This window comes from Crocodylus porosus, unplaced genomic scaffold (assembly GCF_001723895.1).
Source record: "Crocodylus porosus isolate Cpor-Errol unplaced genomic scaffold, CroPor_comp1, whole genome shotgun sequence".
Classification (NCBI taxonomy): domain Eukaryota; kingdom Metazoa; phylum Chordata; order Crocodylia; family Crocodylidae; genus Crocodylus; species Crocodylus porosus.
In genome coordinates, this window is record NW_017728931.1 from 137798752 (window position 1) to 137819927 (window position 21176).

Consider the following 21176-nt stretch of genomic DNA (forward strand, 5'->3'; position numbering starts at 1 on the left):
GTTGCTGTAAAGTTGTTAGATTTTACAGACCTGTCTCCAAAGGATTGCTTGCAGAATGTGGATGCGGGACTTAGAAGTGAGAAAAGGCACTTAGTGTAAGAGATAATTGGATCGAGTTTGCAGGCGTGAGGCCAGTGCCTCGGGCGTGATATTTATGCTTTAACAACTTTCCTTCACATGCAGTTCTGTTGTTTTTAGAGGTGCTTACGGTGCAGAATCAATTTGGGGCCGGCCTAAAAAAAAACTGCAGTTGGGAGCACATAAATGTGTTTCTTTGCTTAACTAGCAAAGAAGAGTCAAAAGGGTGTGGCTTTCACCTTTGGATCAGGTTCCAGTTGCATTCAAATCCAGATATGGGTTAAATTCTGCTCAGCCGTCCCTGCAGGTAGCTTGTCACAGCTAACCTCTTTCCACCTTGGCTGGGCCAGTGCTCCTGCAGGGAGCAAAGCTGGAGGTTCCCGGCTAGAGGATCTTGCCCCTCCGCTCGGGGTCAGACTGATCAACATATTTGGGGTCAGGAAGGAGTTTTACCCCATAGTCAGATTGGGAGGGACTGCGGGGGTTTTTGGTGTTTTTTGCCTTCCTCTAGCATGGAGCATGGCCCTCTATGTGGAATCTCTTGGGCATATATTGAATCGACGTTTTATAGAAATAGGATGTTGGCTGCTGCAGTTCCCTTGGTATATCTGGAGCAGGTAAGGTGTTAGCTCGATGTTGAGTCAGGGTTGATGCTAGTCTTTATATAGAGTTGAGATGATGGTTGTATGCGATGTTTTGGATTGGGATGATTTGATCCTGCCTCAGGCAGGGGATTGGACTGGGTGACCTCTGGAGGTCCCTTCCAGCCCAGCTTCTCTATTGACTCTATAATAAGAGCTCTCCTATAGTGGTTTCCTAGACAAAATGTGTCTAGAAGATTGGAAACGATACAGGCTTTTATTGGAGGTGGGTTGGTCTCGTTACCACAAATGACGCGTGTAAATCCATTCTCAAGGCTCCGTTTCTGATAGTTGCTGTAAAAAAGCATGGAGCGCTTGATATCGTGGGCAGCAAAGTTCACCAAGAATTGTTCTCATTTGCACATGGCAAAGAGGTCCCATGCTGTAGGACCATACCATAGTTATAGGAGCCTTTGTCTTCTCCAGGCTGTAAGATGGCAGTACGTTGAACCGTGGCCCATGGCTTCAGTCTGTTAAGAAGTATGTGATTTGTGGTCCTTTCTTAGGATCTTATGAGATATTTTTAAATTCGAATGAATTTTACTTTAGGAACAAGGCATTGGCATTTTACCCTCTGACTATCTGCGCCATGTCATCAGGTTATAAGATGCTTTCTGGAGGGATTGGAGTAGAAATTGTGAACCGCTCTGGTCATATGGGTGTATCCCAGCGAGTGCAGGTGTGCGGTTTGCAGCACCTCAAACCCATTTGAGGCACTGCAAACTGCACATGGTGCACGTGCTCCCATTCGCCATGCTGCTAATTTGCAGCACGGTGGGCTTTTTTGACATGGTGTCAAAAAAAACACTGCTAAAAAAACCGGCGTGGCACACATCAGTATTGTGCACTGCTGAAAACGGAGCCTGGCTAGCCAAGGACTCCTGCTCCCTGGGAGGCTCCCAGAGCCCCTGGTAAGGCTTCTTCTACCCTACCCGGCTCAATTTGCCACATGCTGGAGCACAAGTGCAAGGGTGTGCCCGGGGGCACACACATTTGTATTTGTGGGGGCACAAATATTTGTAGCTGCTATCGGTCCCATGGGAAACATGCTCCCCTGCCCGCGCGCTCTCGTCAGGACGCACCCGGGGTTGCCAGTGAATGCAGGAGACTGGACTCAGTTGCCATTCCAGCTTTCTGTTCCAGTCTGCCTCTGAGCTCAGCAGCTTATAAAGTGCTTCAAGAAACGTATACAAATGAAAGGGACCTCAGGAAGTCCTCTAGTCTTGCTTCCTCCTCAAGGAAGGATTTTCCTTGTCTAAACCATTCTTGACTAGTGTTTGTCTGACTGCTTTTAAAGACTTACAAGGGTAGTTGGAAACATCTGTCGGAAATCCCTTCCATTGGTTCTTCATTCTCAGAGTAAGAAACTTTTCCCTAATACTCCACCTACATTTTCCTTGTTGCAGTTGGAGACCATTACTCCTTGTCCCCCCTGCAGCCACAGACAATAGCTTGTCGCCATACACTTCATAGCCACCTCTGAGATATCTGAAGACTATTTAATCGAATCCCTTCTCAGTCCTTTCTTGTCCAAATTCAATCATCCGAATTCTTTCAGCCTTTTTTCATAGTTTTGCTTTCCACGATTCACTTCACTGTTGTTGCTCTCTACTGGATTTTTCCTAATTTGTCTACATCTTCAAGTGTGGTGCCAAGAGCTGGCTGAGGCCTCACCAGTGGTGAATAATATGACTTCCCTTGACTTGCAAGTGGCATCCTCTGATGCGTCCCAGACTGCTAGTGGTTTTTTATACAGCAGGTGCGCGCTGCTAGCTCATATTCAGCTTGCAGTCTTCTCTGACCCTTTGATTTTTCTCTTCAATACTGCAGCCTACGCAGCTGTTCCCCGACCTGTATTTGCACCTATGATTTTTTTTTTGTGATCCAAGTGTACAACTTTATAGTTATCCTTACTGATTAATTTGGGATCACTTTGAATCCCAGTACTATACCCCAAAGCTTCCCATCATCTGCAGATTGGCTAAGTGCACACTCAAGAGCACCCTTCAAATCCTTAATGAAGATATTAAACAATACCAGACCCAGGACAGACCCCAGTAACAGCAGATCTGAAGACTGTTCTTCAGACTGAAATTGTAGGTTTTTAAATACTTTTAATACCACCATGTCCAAAAAAACCAATAGCATTCTGGTTTCTTCTGCATTTGGTTTAATGCAGGTAGCAGAATCCCCATCTCCAGGCACAGATAAAGAAATCTGCCAGGATTTCTGCTCTTGGACATGTCTCTGAGGACTTATTTTAACGTCAATGGAAAGACTTCAGTGGCACTTGGACCAGGTCCACAAAGAAAAGTAAACTTCATTGGCGCGATGCAAGCTGCAGACCTGCCCCTGGATACCTCTGACTGCCCAGGTTTGTTTTCTGCTTTGTTGAACTAACTCTGAAAACAAAGCTGGATTAAAAACCGATGCTATCCATCATCAAATTCTGCTCCTAAACAAGCCACATGTTCAGTTACTTTGCTGTAAATCTGGATTAATCCCATTGCTGATGGGGGATATCCCAGAATGACGCAGCCAGCGATTTAGCCCCAAGGCTAGACTTCTGCTGGAAATGCAGCAGCTCAACCTGGAGATGACAATTTAGTTGGGTTTTGCTTTTCTTAAAATACATTTTTACAGTTCATTGGGTCTCTCTTTCTAGCTGTTGATGGTATTTAAATCATTTGAGCTGGATTCTGGCTTCATGCACACCACCCCGAGGGTAATTTGCAAGTGGAGCAGCCTTCTGAGAGGTATACCAGACTCCGCTGAGTCGGACATGGGTGAAACTCTGTGGCCAGCATTGTGCAGAGGGTCAGATTAGATCAGTGATGCTTTACATTTCGGCCCCGTGGCCCAAATGAATGGTGCCGGGGCAGGACCGGGCCCCGGGCACCAGGATCAGACCATACACTGCCTTGCAAGGATTGGGCCCCTCACGCACTGATCAGTCCTGCACTGCCTCCACCTGGCCCAGCGTGCCAGGATGCGGCCCCGTGCTGCTTCTGCCAATAGCTCACAGGACCACATTATCCAGCCCATGAGCCTCCCCATGGGTCTGGAAACTCAGTAGCAGGGGATGGCCACCACCCCCTTGCCACCAAATTTTTGGACCCTTGGAGTGCTGTGGGCTGCATGATACAGCTCTGTGGGCCAGATCGGGTAATCGGCCGAAGTATGGCAGCGCGTTCGTACGCAGAAGGTCTTTTGGGTCTCTGAGTGAGCTGTCTAAAGGTTGCTCTTCCAGGTTCACGGCTGAGTAAGCACTGTAAATATAATGGATCTGTTCCTGTTATTTAATGCTTCCTAATCTTTATTAGAAGGAGGATGATTAAAAACCATGTCTCTGATGAAATTAGCATTGATTCATTGGGACGCACTGACAAGGAGGCGCAGCCAAGGCTGGAAAACTTGAATGCTTGCAGTGCATTCAGTCCCTGTTTTTGGTTGGTTTTTTTCAGTCCCTGGAAAGTGTTGAGTATTCTCGGCTCGTATCCAGGGACCAGGCAAGTCATTTCCAGCAGGGATGTTTCTCTTTCCTTCCACTTGAAGCAAGTTGGTGAAGTTCTTATTTCTTCTCCTAGAGTTTAGAGTTGGGGAAGGGTCCCTTGAGTCACCCCTGCCCCAGCTGCAGTCTCAGACTTGTTTGGTGTAATGTATTTTATTAGAGTTTTGCCCCGCGTAATAATAAATGCCCCCACTTAATGTGACACCACTGCTTCCATCTGTGGATACGGCATTCGTATTTACCCTGGAAGGCAATGGTGAAAGGCCGTTGAAACAAGGGGGCGCTCTTGCAACAAAAGTCGGGGAGGAGAGGGAATTGCAGGTCTGGGTTACTTCCATAACCGTGACCACATGCCCCCCTCGTCCCCCCCATCTGTCCTTCTCTCTCTGTCCCTCCTTATCTTTTATATATACTAATTCCTCTCTCCTTATACTCTGCCTCTTGCACGTCCTTTTACAGCATCTGATGAAGTGAGCTACGGCTCACAAAAGTTTGTGGTGTGTGTGTATCTATATCTCAACTCTGGTTAGTCTATAAGGTGCAAATCCACCCAGCCTCTGACTTCCATAAACCAGGGAGATGATGGCAGAGAGCTTCCTCATCTTCTGGCTTTCCTGTTTCTCTCCAGTTCACGCACAGATTAGAGTAGTAGTACACAGTTGTTTAATGGCCCTGATTTTCAGGCACTTCAGGTGTTTCGCCTCAGTGATTCTCCAGCTGTCCGGTGCCATTTGCTGTTGTGTGAATTCTTTAACGGGCTCTGGGAACGGACTGTGACAAGAGTAAATAGAGCAGATAAATTTGCTCATGTATTTTATCTGCATAATCTGATTGCATTTTATACATAATGCTGCCTAGATAAAGCAAAGCCGTTTTCCATTACCAAATTCCTTTCCTTTTTATTTATTTTTTTATTTGCAATGACACGGTGCTAGTAGGATATTGACTTTAACCGAAGGGAAGTAATTAATCTCAGTGCTTATGAGGTAGATCATTTATTGCGGCATGTATTACAGGGATTGTCAGGATAACTGGAGCGGTTGCTTCTTTGTCAATCAAGGCAAGCTGATGAGGGTTAATAGCACGTGGATTACAACAGTGCCCTGGATTTATTAGCAAATTTTCTTTTCAAATGCTGGACAATTTAATTTGTAAATAGAAGAATACCAGTGGCTGCTCAGAGAGAGTCTGTTAGCTGGAAAGGTAATATTATAGAAGCAAACAGTTGAGCTTAGCAGGAGCAAACTCCACGGTGATAACTGATGGTGACCTTTGCACAATATATTCTTTGTTAGGTGAAGTGTGACATTCTGTCCAGCCTAATACAGTGCTGTTGTAGGGAGTTAATGCTTCTCAGACGTAGCTGGGAGATGGACGCATTTATGCTGTGAAGACGCTCTGAATCACTAATGGTACTTAAGACAAAAAGAGTAAGTTTATTGGGCGCAAGAGGGAGAAGATGTGGGGGGGAGAGAATAATGGCTATTTAATAAGAGTGCATGAATTAAAAGGTTTGAAGAAGTGAGGTCTTTTGCGGGCAGCAGGCTAGATTTTCACTTGCAGCCCATTTATGAAGGGTTAATAGAGTCACGTGGCTAAAATAATCCCCTGATTATTGGAGCCCAATGGATAAATAGGCTGCTTACTGCTACTACTTCTGTGGAAAAATAATGTTCCCCCCATGTCTTGATTTGCTTATAACCATCTATATACCTATTCCTCATGTCTGTAACGTCTGTTATGTATTAACCCTTTTAGAAGTTCCTGTTAAGAGAACCTTAATATTAAGTGCAGCCAACTCCAGGTATCTCTTCTGAATACAGACAGAGTCTTTGACAGAGGATTATTTACAGGTTCGGTTTCCAGCATTTAATGTTTTCTTCTGATGCATCACAAACTCCCAGAAAATTGTGGAGAAAAGGCTGTTTGTGCCATTGGAAGGTATTTGTATACGTCAGTGTTACATGTTTCATAAAGATGTTGGTTAAACACACATTCATGGCATTTTGCTGCAGCACATTATTCTTCTTGGAGTTTTGTGACCATAAATAAATTTAAATGAATCAAAAGGAGAAATGCAAGTAATGAGTTTTTCTTCTGTTAAAAACAAATGTGTTTTTGCATTACCAAAAAGTACATGTTTTGACCTTATGAAATGTGTTGACAGATTGAAATGTTGGGATATTTTTTTTTCTTTGTTTCGCAGGAAGTTTCAAATGTCAGCTTTTTGTTCTGACTCATCATTTTTTTTAAACATTAGTATACCTTAGTAGTTCAGTTATCTCTTTTGGTTGTTAGAATCACAGGTGGGCTCATTGTGTTAATCAGTAAAGTTAATGGGAAAAATCAGCACATCTTAATACATAATTCATCTAAGGACCTCAAATAGGTCATAGCATGTTAAATATTTTTTTGTCCCCATTTTACAGATTGGGGAGTTGAGGCACAATGAGGTTTAGGGTTTAATTGTTGTCTTGATAGGGATTTGGATCAGGCTAAGGGCCAGATACACAAAGGTGTGTAGGCACCAGGCTCCTAGTTCTCCGAGCTAGCCATTGACATAACTGGGTTTTATTTCAGTGGTGTCTTCCCTCTCCTCCATTTGCTCTATAAATACTAGACTAGACCACTGCAATTCTTTGGAATAGGTGGGATTCAGGATGCTTTTTGATGAAGTTACTTAAAGACCTCGGTTGTATGCTGTGCTTTAGGGATGAACCAAATACATGTGACTTTTCTACTGTATACCTTTCAAACGGAGTCATGCGTGAGATGAAGTCCTGAAAACCTCATGAGCTTGAGGGTCAGTGAAGAAATCATGTTCTCTGCTTTGTAAGTCCTGGGCTGGTCATATGAAATATCTGCCCTTAATTCTGGACTCCCCAGCTTCGCCTTTTTGTGAGGGTTTGTTTTTTTTTTTATGGCCTATTCTAGCAAGCCTGAACCCAAATAGCCCCCACATTGGGGGAGGCAAAAGCAGCAAAGGGGACTAATGCTTCTTTGACTGCTGAGAAATCTTTTGGTCATTGAAGGCAACAGGGACTCTAAACCGTCTGCTTCTGGGATTTACTACCTTTCTGAGCTGCAGCCATTGCCTTCAACGTCTTGGAGTTCTCATACGGGCCTTAGACTCAGTTTAATGGTGCAGTGAATGATATATAGATATATACAGATATTTTTAGATATCTCTATATATCTATCGATAGATAGATCTCTATATCTATCAATGGATCTCTATATATCTAGATAGATAGCTAGATATATAGAATCTCACTCTTTGTGCCATTTATTTTTATATGTAATATAATATAAATACATTGTACGGTGTCACACACTCCTTCCAAATGCATATCCCTTCTGACTTCTTCCTGGCTGGCGTTTCATTTGACTGCACTAGAGGCAGGTAGCCTCTGGCTCCTCATTTGCTCCTGCTATAGTTACATTAAAGCAGATTAACGCCTGAAATGAAAATATATTTCCCTGTTCCTACTCCTATCTCCATCCTCATCAGTACTGGTTGGATGTCTATGAATGAAGCTTATTCCCTGGGCAGCTCTACATCCCTAGCACTCAGCAGAGCAACCTCTTTATTCAGAGACGTGACTGAATACTGAATTACACTTGCACGAAGGAAAGTGGAGTTTACGCAGCTCCCAGAATGAATGACTGTTGGTCTGGAAAGCCGCATTTCCTTTAAGTAACATGATGCTGCCTGGCGTTTATGGAACCATTTTCCCGTATATTATGGCACTGCAAGTATTTTTGGGAGCCAAGGAGTGAAGCAAAGAAGTACTATAGCTAGGCATAAAGAAAATCTAACTAAAGGAAGTTATGTTTGCCTACCGTAGAGTATGGTTGAAGCTGGCTTTGAATTGTCCTGATAGTGGTAATGACAAGGGTCTTATGACCCTCAACCATTACCACAGCTGAAAAAGAGAGTTCACCACTTGGACTGCACAGGCCCAGCATTCAGATTTGTGAGTCAGAGCTGTAAAAATCCCAAGGCTGGCTTAAACAAAAAAGATTTTTTTTCTTTTTTTCCCCCCCTTTACCTTCATCATTCTGGTGCTTTATATTGCTCTTCTGCTTTTTGAGTTTTTAAGTTTAAATTTTTCCTCTACCATTAGAAATTTACCCCGGCAAAGGGAAAAGAAAGAAATGCAGAACTCTCCTATGCTTCCACAAGTCTAGGGCAGGGATGGCAGATGTAAATCGGTTGGAGGGCTGCAATCCCCACTCTTCAGGGCTAAGTACAGACAGTTAAAAAGCCCAAGGCTGAATCGATTCAGTCTTCGCAGGTTAGTCCAAGCTTCATAGATTGAACTGATAAGCAAGTGAACAGACCATCACTTTTGATTCTGAAAATGCAGCCACATGCCCACAGTGGCTCAGGCCAGAAGCTGGGGGGCGCTACAGCATGTCTCCCTGCTCAGCTGGAGCAGACAGCCAAGGCTAGCCTGCCTTCCCTGTGATGGGGAGGTTTGCAGGGGAGGTGCAAAGCATCCTGGGATGCTGAGGGACTGTTAGTTAACTTGAATCTGGAGGGGATCTGGGACAGAAGTTCAATAAACCAGTTTAACCTAAATCAGTTAAGTCTGATGCTACATCCGTCGTGGTTGATTTTAAATCAGTTTGGACCGTTTTGCAAGTGGTTTATGTACACTGAACTTGCATTATATTACAGATTTGAACCGGTTTCCGATCCCTTACACTTTTATGTGCAATTTCTGTCCCTAGCGCAGGTGCCCGAGAGCCGCACACACAATTTTTCACCAAAATTTCTTTTTTCCTCAGTTAGCTCAGTTTACACTTGGCAGCACACCAGTTTTTCACATTTAAGAGCAGGTTTCAGCCCTGCAATTCAGCTGGCGCACTTTAGCATAATGTGGTAGTCAATGCTGAAAGTTGGCATTGTTTAAGAACTGATTGAACTGCTGATGGTTGAGAATCCTAGCTTTTTACTATAACATTCATCACAGAGTTTTGGCCCAGGGAGCTTCTTGAGGCAGGTTGCAGTGAAAGCTAATGGTCTGGATTGACACTCTGTGCTTTGCTCTCAAGTTTTGCCACAAATCTTTCTCCCTTGCTTCCTGCTCAGGGAGGAGCCCCATTTGTTGTAACGCTCACTGTCCTTTTTCTGTCCTCACCTAACTTGTCTAAAGTTGTGGTCACCCTATTGAAAATGTCCTTTCCTGTTGTCGTGCCTTTCATTGGCACTAACACCACAAACTCCTCGGCCACATTCGTATCTTGATCAACACCCCGAATGAACGCAGCAAGCTGTGCAGCATTGGTCACATCGGTGCTTTCATCAGTTGCTATTGAAAAGGAAACAACAGGCAGCCCACGGCAGATTAATATTAATTTTCTACATTTTTTAGGGGCCCCGTGGGCCAGATAGAATGGCTTGGTGGGCCGCATTTTGTCCACCCTGTGTTAGGGGCTGGATGGGGCCTTACAAGATCATTGGGTCCAGCCCCCCTGCACGTGGGCAGGAAAGACAGCTGGGGTCAAATGACCCCAGCAAGATGAGTGTCAGGATGCTTTTAGAAGATCGCCAGGGTGGGTAACTGCACCATCTCTGGGGGGAACCTGTTCCAGACCCTCAGCACTGAAGTTTTTCCTTGCATCCAATTTGAAGTGATCTTCAATTAGTTTGTGCCCATGGGAACCCCCATTTTTTTTTTTTTTTAAACACCTGACGCTTCTTGTCCACTTCCCTCTTCCTAGACATAGGCAAAAAAGCTGGCTAGATCCCCGTCATGTAGCCAGACTATAGGGGGGGAGCAAGGCTGATAGAGTTTGGCCTGCCGTGTGGCCAGTGTTCAGGCATGGTGGTGCTCCTCAGTGCTGCTGCTGTGAGCACGACCCAGTGGGCAGCTAGTGTTTAATTAAAAAAAAAAAGGGTGGGAAGCCCCACCGCATAAACCAGAGCAGGGGCTTCTGCCCACAGAGCTGCAGCAAACCAGCTTTCCTCTGGGTATGGCTGCCATTGTGATAAGCCCTGCAAAGCAAGAGCCAGGGCTCCAGCCTGGGGTTTTCCTGGGGCTCCAGTGCCCCCGCTCTTGCTGCCACAGTAGCAAGCCAGGCTCCTTCCTATGACGCTCTTTCCTGGTGCTGGGCTGTCTCCATGGGAAGCCCTGCCACGGGAGCCAGAGTCAAAACCAAAGGCTGTGGGCTGTCTGTGTGGCCTCCCTGATATCAGGTGATTGCGAGTCTGGTTTAGTGATACAGTTCCCATCCCTGCAATTGGTTCAACTGGAGTCTTTGATGGTTACATGAGCAGAGGAGAACTGAAGAGGGACAGACACCAAAAATGCTGAAAAAGACGGAGCCATTTATAACTTTTTTTTCCCTTTTCTGGTTATTGCTACACTTTACATTTTAAAGGTCATAAATCTTTTGGTTTCAGCAGAGAAATTGTGCTAAAACTGGCGTTGCATAATACAGAAGGGAATTAGAGGCTAGTTTAACCATTTTATATTGGCTAAAGTACAGTTGCTTTTTAAATGGCCTAATTTACATACATCTGCAAGATCTCTGGATCTGTAAAACCAACTGCATAAATCAGTGAAATTAGAGAATGGGGTTTTTTAAAGAAAGTGCATAGCCCAGCGGTGGACACAGCATTAGGACTCCTGAGCTCTGAGCCTGTCTCTTTAAGTTTGTGGCCTTGGTACGTCACTTAGGTCCTGATCCAAAATTTGTGAGTTAGCAGATGCCCATTGACTTCAGTGGTCTTTTGGATCAAGCTTGCCCAGAAAAGCAGCCGCCAGTTTTGGTTCTCCAGTTTGAAATTCAGCAAGTGTGCTGTTTGGTGCTGAGCTCCCTAGGCTGTCTTTGAATCCAGTAGAAATTGTGAGTGCCCAGTACTGTTGGCTCTTATGTTCCAGTTGGGCAACCAGACTTAATGCAAATATTTGGCCATTTGGTCCTTGATCGCTCTGCTCTCAGGTTCCTGATTCATAATATGGAGACAGTGAAAGTGTCCTGCCTTCTCGGGATGGGAGGGACATAGTGCAAAGTTGAGAGCCTGCCATGTTATGCGAAATGTTGCAAAACCTTCATGCAGTGAAGCACTTGAAAAATCGAGCTTCTGGGGGCAGTGTATCGGCTACGAAACATTGATAACCCTCTTGCTGCTCAAAAACACTCCACTCACCCTTGACTATAAGACCACATTGCGAAGAGCATTAACGTGAATTGTGGATTGGCATAAGTCTCTGCCGAAGCAGTGATGTACCCCAGGCTTGGGTTCATGTCCTGTGTAAAATGTGGAGGGCTTCATTCCACTTGTTCCTTCCAGGGAATGAAGGAACAGGGAGACCCTCCTTCCTTGGGTGTGTTGACCAGTGCCTAGCTGGGCAGGGGGAGTAGGGAAATAAGTCACGTCATCTCATAAGGTGCAGTCAGATTGCTTCCATCCCTGGAGAAATAAGGAAAAACAGGCTACTTCTGAGGCTGCGCTGTTTACCAAGTGTTGCTGGTAGTTCCTGTTTAGGCACCATATTTGGACCTCTGGTGGCATCGCCTTTGGTGGCATTTGGTGGCTTTGTTTTTAAAAAAACTCTTTTAGCGTTTTAAATTCAGTTCTGCTTCTGCAAACGTCACTGCCCACTCTGCTGTTGACATCTGCTGGAGCTTGGGTCTTGTAGTACTTGGCCCTGTACTAGCAGTATTGTTATTAGATGGCTCAGAAATACTAGGATAAATTGTTAGATAGTCTTATTCCTGTGACATACTGGATTTTATTCCTGTGTTTTAAGTGTGGCTGTATCCAGGAGCTTTCAAATGTTACTTGGCTGCTTTTGAAAGCCCCTAAGCTCCTGGAGAAATGAACTTGCTGGAAAATTAATAGACCTGATTTGCAAATGTTCAGAATGCATTTGGATTCCAATTCATCTGACTTTAGAACTATAACAGCATTGTCACTGCTGCCAGTGAATTAACTCAAAGCTATTCCTTTGCCTGCAAAGCAGGGTGGAAGGATGGGTGGGTACTTCATGGGTCTTTCCAGAGCTTTGGGTTGAGGGTGTCTGTGGTCTGATCACAAAGGGGTGGGCCCTGCTTGCCTTCAGAATGAAGCTGGGATTCACATCTTGTTCTCCCTGTCAAATTTGCTTGGGGGAGAATGAGAAACGGAAAATCTGTAGCAGCCTTTGTCTTAGTGACCAGTGGGAATATGTGCTGTTTTAATTCTGAGACTATTCAAGGAGCTCCCCAGCTCTTACCGTGAGTTAGAGATGACTCCAGCTCTTTAACTTACAAATCAGACATGTCTACATGTGCATTTACTTCACAGTAACTTACTGCTCAGTAATTTACTGTGCATCGAGAACTTTTTACGCTGGCATTTACACATGCAGGCATTACAGGGCAGTAACGCAGTGTGTGGACTGACTTGGGAATAAAGTTAGTCCCAAGTCAGTCCACACACACAACGTTACTATGCACTAAGGCGTCTACATGTGCCTTACTGTGCAGTAACTAACCGGGTGTAAATTTGCTACCTGCATTATGCAGGTAGCAAATTTAACTCTTAAATCAGCATAAGTCACTATAGTTACTGTGCAGTATGGGTGTGCACTTGTAAACGTGGCCCTGTACTGTGCAGCAAATTTTGGTTACTGCTCAGTGTAAATGCACCTTCTGCTTCCCAAGGCCCCGTGTGAGAAGCTCCCCAGGGTCCAGTGTAGAAGGCCTCAGGTTTCTGTCTTCTTAACTATAACATGGGTTTATTGGGTAGATGGGGGGCCAGGCAGTTAGGGATACTTCTTTTTAAAGGGCAGGTTTCCTTGAAACCTTTATGCTCATGTCCTTCTATGTACAGTTGACAGGTCTGTAAATCTGAATGTGTCCCCTTCTTCACCCCAGGTGCCTGGCTGTAAATGTAAATCTGCCTGTTAGAGGGGCAAGGACTCAAAATTTCACCCACCACTGCTTTTGCAGGCATTAAGTGTAGGCAGCAGTTGTGTATATCCCATGTCCTAAAGGGCAGATGCACCTTTAGAAAATCTGGCATGTAACAGGTGTGTATGCCTGGGTTTCTTCCTCCTGCCTACCTTCCCCAAGTGCTGCTAGAGGTTAATTCACTAAGGCTTCCAAAGTGCTTAGAAAGCACCAAATGGCAAATGCGATGCTGAAGTGCAGAGCATTAGGAAGTGATTTGCAAGCAGCTGAAAGGGAAGGTTCTTTTGGGGCTAACCCAAAAGCTTCTCAAAGTGCAGACAAAGGATTTGACAGCTTTGGGTCAAATCCTCCAGTGGTGTAAGATGGTGTAGCTTCATGGATATAGCTAGAGCCATGCCTTGCAATATTGATGAAGAATATGATCCAGTATTTTTAGAACAGGTGAACAGATTTCAGTATATTTTCAAGGGCTTTTTCTGAGCAAAGCTTCCAATTTTTAGTCGATTAAAGTTTTTTCTTAAAGTTTGCTAATGTTGCTATACTTGGAGCTATGCCTTTTGTTTATCAACCTGTTCTTTAACACCACCAGAGTTAAGCTGGAGCTGGAAGAAGTCTGATCTCTGTAACTCCTATTTGTAGGAGGTAAAATTAGATTTCATCCTCTGACTTCCTTACTTGCAGATACACAAGACAAATTAGAGGGGGCCTTTTATACTCTCTGAAGCTGAATCCAGTTTTTTTTCCAAATTGTTTAAGGGATCTTGGTACTCAATTTCCACACATTTTAAAAGGAATTTGGACATTTAAATCCCAGAGGTAGCAATGTAAATTCTGGCTTAAAGCTTATATGTTAATGTTGAATCCTAAGGAAATACAGATTTGTGGCGTTTCTCTCCAAAAGAGTGCACCAGACTTTGTGAAACAGAACAGAGCTTGGGGAGTTTGATTCTTAGTTTTTCTAAATGTCAGGGAGTTTGCACATTTATTGGCCTGCCAGACAGATGTGACTATGCCTTTTCTTCTCTCTGATCATTTATGAAATGTGTAGAAATAGCTGTTAAGCTAAACATGAGCCTGTGAGGTAGTAGGAAGTGTGTGGTTGCACATACGGTTGCAAAAAAAAAAAACAGTTGGGATGATTAAGTCGTTATCATTTTCAGCTGATGTGAATCAGTGTAACTGATTTCACTGACTTTCACTGATTTATATGTACCTGAGGATTTGGAGAGGGGGTGTGTGTGTGTGTGCGTGCATGTGTTGCATCTAAAACTTTAAACTGTTTGTGGCGAGACAGTAGGGGGTGCTACTACGTTGAGCTACCCACCTCACTGTGCCTGGCCCAAAACCATGCTTTGGTAGTCTCCCCAAGGCAGCTTTCCCACTTCCTGGAGACCTTCTGCAACCCTGGGGTAATACTGCTACCACCTGGGTACTGGTCTCGGTTAGGGCTTTCTGCAGCCTGGGGTACAGAGACCCAGCCAGCCTTGGGTGCTTTGCCTGGAAGTATTTCTGGGTGCTCCTTGTAGCCTGAAGCCTTCCAGTATATTCTTAGGTAGGACTGAATTAATTTGTAATTAATAAACTGCTGAGCACTGCTAGGAGTGAAATGCCATCTGACCCCGCTCTACCCAGGCATACACAGCTAGGTGTGCTGAGCAAGATAGCCTTTTTATTAATCAGAGAGAGGATGGGGGAGGGGTACAGGACAGAGAAATATTAAAAGAAAAAGGCCTTGAGCAAAACAGAGTGGGCTTGATGGCCCTTTTGATTCGCAGCTAAAGTTACATAACCCTAATCTACCGACTAAATTTCAGGTAAGTTACTCACATGTTCATCCAGAGACTGAAAGAGCTCTGGAGGCTCCTGCTTGTTTCTGTGCCCCAAAATGACTGCTGTCCCCTTCTCCAAAATGCCTGCTCCAGGACAAAGGAAAGAGTGAGCTCTCCCCTCCCGTAGGAATTTTTACAGCCCAGTCCCCTAGGTGACCAGGTTGAGACCAGGCAGTGTGGAAAAAATAGAAGGGGCTGGGCTGCCCCAGTAGAGGTGAGGCAGACAAAGGAGGATTTCTTTACACTTTTGGCTGTATTTTCTCTGGCACATAGGAAAAACAAAAAGCTGAAAAGCCTGCGGCCATGCCCGTTCTATTCTCTCTCTAATATACGTGGCAGTTGATTTCAATTTGCAGCACTAAGTATTTCTCTTCTCTCCCCCCCCACCCCAGCAATCAAGGAGAAGTATGTGGACTGGACGGAATTCCTTATACATGATTTGACAGGCTCCCGAACGGCACCTGCAAACTTGCTGGAAGGCGTATGTATTAGATTGCAATTTATATCTGATCATGTGTCATGATATTTATGCCCGAGCAGTGTTTGACCTTTAAAAACACAGGGCTTTGTGCATGCAGTGTCTGTTTATCCCTTACAGGCCTGACCCAGTGCCTGCCCCGATCAAAGTAGTACTTCCATGGAGTTCAATGAACATGAGCTCTAACCAAGTAGGAGGAAATTTAAGTGAATTTTTTTTTTAGGAGGGGGCAACAGAAAGCACTGAAGTCACAGAAAACAAAGTCCCTTTATTCAGGATGGTCAGCTGGCAATAGGCTTTGACTCTTTGGGTGCCTGAGTGCCCTATGAGTAGTAGGGAAACACTCTACCTTTTGGGCAGGTGAGAAGTTGGGGACATATGAAGACAACCAAGCTGTCTGGTCTTGTTGTTGAGCTCGGCACTACGTGCAGGGAACCCTACCATGCCAACCTTACCCAGTTTCAGCATCATTGATAGAGTCAGATCCCAGATCATGTTCATGAGGAGCCTCACCCACAGATCCATTTAGGTCAGTCTTGGGCCCTTTCATGGTTTCATCTTGAAACTATGAAATCAGCAACTTCTCCATCAGGGCTCCTCTAGAAGGGAAAGAGAGGTGGCCATCAGGGGAGGTACATAAAATCCATGCTGCAGGGCTGCCTGAGGCTCAGGTAGGTAAGGAATAACCCTGATGAGGTAGGGAAGCAGAGTTAAAGGAAGCATGTGGCTCATCTTTGCATAAATATTTGCCTACCTCTGGAATACACATGCATCTCGACATTTCTCTCTTGGATTATTTTGTTCCCGTCTGCTCATGCAGGTCAGATACATGCAGGATTTAATGTGTGAGCACTTCGCTAGCTAGGCATAGAGGTTGACTCAGTAGAATATAGTTGAGGTTCTTCACTCCACAGGACCAAAAATGCTGCACACTCAAAAAAAAAAAAAATATGTGATCGTGTTCCTCCCCACTCCTGGCTAGAATGTGAAAAAAGCTTGAGTGTTTGACTCCTGCCTTGGAGACTGTAACTCCAGATGAGTATAAATGGGATTAGAATAAGCCCCAGTACTACTAGTTGATTCAACCCTTCCATCTTTGTGTAGGCAGAGGGGACAGGCAGGCAAGTGCGGTGGAAATACAGAGGGAAGAAACAGCAGCATAGAGAGCATCTATTTGCAATCTTGTGTTAATTATGCTCTGTTCGGTGCAGTATGTATATGACAGTACATATTATGCAGTGTTTGCAACCTCTACTAAATAGAATTACCGTTCATCAGCACTGCAGACCATTGTTACAGTGTTAAATCAATATGCAATGATGATTTTCTGTACTGTAGCTATTCATAAAAGTTCTGGCTTTATTTTCAATATTAATACTTAATATAACCCACATATTAATTTTAGCTATTCTGCTCTCAGGGGTAAGTGACGACCGATTGGTTTAGCAACTAGTGCGCAAATCAGAAGCAATATTAGCTTTATAATGGCCAGGGATGTATTATAATAAATTAAGTCATTATGGTGCTACTATATCCTTTGATATTAAAGAATGTTTTATTGCACTAAAGGATTGTGGTATGGGAAAAAAATCGCATTATGTCAGGTTGCTGCATTGTTGTTATATTTAGAAATCACATTTTACCATGACAAAATATTTTAAAATGTTGTACGGTTACATTTAATAAATGCGATAAGAAAATAGCAGAGATTATAAGCAAAGTGTTTTGTACTGAGATGTATCAACTCATCATAGAGCTGGTTAAATTTTTTATATGCTCTGAAATTTCTACATTATTTTTAAAAATTGAAAATAAAAGAGAAATTCCCCCCCATTTTTCAACCAACTATAGTGCTGGTCAGACACTTTGGAAATAATTCAAAATGTTGACATTGGGAATTAAAATCAAATCAGGACAGTTTTTTTCTTTTTAAAATAATGTTTTTCTTTTTCTCCTTTTTCCCCTCCTACCAGCCAAAGGAAGAACCATTCAAGACTCTTTCTCATATATACAGAATATCTCTTTTTAAAATCCCTAGAAAGCTATTGAGTTTTACTGTCTGTTTTGTGTTTTTTTGACAAGACTCAGTATGCACACAAATAATGAAAACTTAGGTCCTGATCTTTCAAACATTTTGTATGCACTTAAGTGTATTGCTTTGAGCAATTTGGACATTTTACTGTCGCGGTGTCTCCACTCTCATGATATATTTAGAATCTTGTGATTTTTTTTTTTGCGTCTTTCTCAAAAAGCTCCAGCTCCTGGAGTTAAGTGTTAGCACAAGAATTTCATTTTTTTTTAAAAAGGAGGGCTTTGGCCTTGGTGATTGCAAAGAAAAGCCTGCATATGTGAAGAGGCTCATATAAAAAGAATCTAAAATATATCCATCTTGTGAATTTTGGAGCATGACTCAGTTTTTTGAAGGCTCAGGATTGGCCATACCATGGTGGTAAAGTTAAGCACGTGTGTATGTGTCTGCAGGATCAGGACCTAAGGACACAAGTAACTGAGTTCATTGGGTCTTCCTGGTTACTTAATTTATGCAATCAGCTGTAATCCAGCAAATGCTTTGTGTGTTAGTGAAGCACACTGAAGTCAACAGGAGTCTTCCTTTGATTTCAGTGGGCTTTGGATCTATGATTGCATGTATGTCCCAAAATTTGGGCTGGAGTTGGCATGAGGTTAGGGTGGGATCCTTTGGTGTGATATGGCGCTAAGATATGAATTCTTGAGAAACCTCCAAGATGGACCAGCCTTTCTCTCTCTCTCTCTCTCTCTCTCTCTCTCTCTCTCTCTCTCTCTCTTTTTGGTGTTGGTTGAGAAATTAATACAACTGTTGTTTTTCTGTTTACTTCTGCCTTTGAACTTGGAAGACGCTGGGTAAAATAGAAAGGAGAGCAGACTGTTTGCTGATAGCTAGGATGGTGGTGTGAAAAACAAAAATAATCTTCTGCTGTCATCTGTTTCCTTGAGAAGTCTTCAAATAAAGTTTAAAATAAGGAGTTTTGCTTCTATTTAAACAGCCTCTGCGAGGAAAAAACCCTGTAGACCTCATTACAGTTGATTCCTTAATAGAGCTGCAGGATACCCAGAACCCCTTTCAGTACTGGATAGTTAGTGTGGTTGAAAATGTTGGAGGAAGATTACGCCTTCGCTATGTGGGATTGGAGGAGACTGAATCCTATGACCAGTGGTTGTTTTACTTGGATTACAGACTTCGACCAGTCGGTTGGTGTCAAGAGAATAAATACAGAATGGACCCACCTACAGGTAAACCAGCTTGTTTGCAAATTTGATCTCACTAGTTGCACTTAAGTCTGTGTTTATTGGGAATTCAGTGGCTCTGATGATTGTATCTGCTGGTTCATCATTTCTCTTTCTCTTCTTTTTTGACAAGGAGTTACTTAATAGAAATGTATTTAGTATGGAGGAATTCACTATGTACTAAAAGAGTAAGGATGCTCTTGTATTACAATGCTGTAACTCTGACTTGAGAAACCGGCTCTGCCATAGATTATTTTTTTCTGTGTGACCGTGGGTAAAACACTCCTGATCTGTAATTCCTAGATGTGATGGTGCATGCTTTGTGTGAATTGGCTACTTGGACTGCACACTCAATAGAGCAGTAGCGATGATTTTAAGTTGCCTACGCAGGAATATGACTGAAAGTTAATCCAAATTAAGTCAAAGTGGCAAATATAAAATGGTTAGTTAAACTGGACTGCATGAAACCTGTATGTGGACCCTCTCATTTAGAATGGAAAGGGACTTAATTTGGTTTAATGTAATTTCACTGAGAAGTGCATTAAGCTGACGGGATACTCTTAATTGGAAATGAATTCGGTTTAGCTTAACTTCACTTGAAAGTAAATGAAGCTAAAATGAATTAAGGCCCCTTTGATTTTGAACAAGAGTAGCTACACACGTTTTTCATTCAGCCTCACTAATCTACTTTCTATTTTTTTTTTCCTGACTTGGATTAAATTTGCTGACTGCCCTTGGATAAGAAAGCCCTTGCTATGTTCATGCAGTTCCCGGCACAGTGGGGTCCTGGTGCTGAACTGGAGTTTGAGTTAGTGTAATTCAGATAATAATGAAAAATCCCATGAGAGAGACACCTTTTGGCACATGCCAGCAGAAATAACGCCGTTGAAGCTGGGCAGAGGGCAAACATTTGATGTTTTAGAGGTGAAGGACCAAGGCTGTAGCCTGTATTCCCCTGAAGGGCATTTTCTAAACAAATGCTTATATGTCTATATGACAACAGGACCAATATCACCCTGGGGCATATGCCTGAGGGATGACTTTTCCTGGAAGAGTTGGGCTGGATTAGGAGAATATTGTTCCCCTTGCAGGCCTTTCCCCCCGTTTATTTGAGGTGCATTTATTTGCTCCCCTCATCCTGCAAAACGGCAGGGACTCACTTGGCTCTGACAACTTGAAGTGAAAATCAGCCCACCGCACGGTTGCGAGGCTGCACTGTAATTGCTTCCGCCCTTGATTGAAGCAGCCTGCTGCTTGCCTTGCAGCTTGACTCCTTCAATCAGGATACTTGTCTTGACTCGAGCAAGGGCTTGTACTGAACCCACAAACAGGCAAATTTCTCTTGGACGAGTGCAGATGGTTTCTTAGCCAAAGCATGGACCTTGGTGTAGGAACCGTGTGGTGTCTTAGCTTTCCCTGTGTCAGCATGAGCAGGTCACTTCACCTGAACTTTTCCATTGACTCTGGAGACTCTGGGGTCTCCAGCTGGTGACTCTCTTGGGTCTCCATTTAGTACTGGACAGCTGGTGGTGGCTTTTGGCAGGAGTCCCCTGCAAGGCTGAAGCTCCTCAGGCCTGTGAGACAGGTCAGCTACTCTACCAACCTGCCCCACCTCTTCCTAATTAATCCCCTCCTAATCCCTATGCTTCTCCCTTCATTCTCCCTACCTGCATCCCCAGCTGTCGCTCTCCCTGCTCCACAGACAAGCCCAACAGCAATTGAAGGCCAAGGCTTTCTAAGTCTCAGACTTGCACAGCCCTTAGATATCTCATTTTCTCTTTTTGGCTTCACCACTGGGGATGCAACTGCTCCCCTTCATGCACAGTGAAATCCGCTGGCTGTATAGTATGGTGTTCACTGGCAAAGTCATATGTTACAAAATGCATGAGAATCACTGTGCTGCTGCTGCATGGATGTTGTTAACCCAAGAAATGAAAATGGAAGAGGCCACAAATTGAATTTGGTTGTTAGTGCATCCTGCAGTAGTGTCCTAACTTCTTGTTCAGCAAGGTGACAACTGGAATACAGAAATAATAGGGCTACAAACTCTTTGAGTTTGGAAAAGAAATGGCCAGATGCTGCTCTAGGTATTAGGCATCTAAATAAACTTACATGCTCAAATGTGCTCCTGTTCTACCCTGCTCAAATCCTTGGAAATCAGTTAATGCACCTGGTTGTGTACCATGCCATCATCTTACCCTTAAGACTGAGTCGTAGAAAAGCCCCAAGGAGGAGGAGGACTCACCAATTGCACCAACTCTTCTTTCAGGGACTCAAACAGGGTGGAATAGGATCCTGCTTAGGCACCTGAGGCCACTCGCATGCCAAATAGGTGGAATAGGATCTGGCCTCATGTCCAGAAGCTCTGAGTACCTTAGAAGACCAGTGTGTATTTATCCTGTTTTGGGCCTGACCCTCCAAAATCCCAAGCAGTTGCATCTCCTCACAGGGTCTGGCCCCTGAGT

The 21176-nt window shown here is 43.8% G+C and overlaps 1 protein-coding gene across 1 annotated transcript in view; it reads left to right on the forward strand.

The window, feature by feature from the left end:
- SFMBT2 (Scm-like with four mbt domains 2) overlaps nt 1–21176 on the forward strand; it is a 164500-nt gene that overhangs the window by 56277 nt on the left and 87047 nt on the right. Inside the window, exons 5-6 of the mRNA XM_019543748.1 lie at nt 15362–15450; nt 18471–18717. Coding sequence (XP_019399293.1) covers nt 15362–15450; nt 18471–18717 — 336 coding nt within the window. The remainder of the gene's footprint in view (nt 1–15361; nt 15451–18470; nt 18718–21176) is intronic.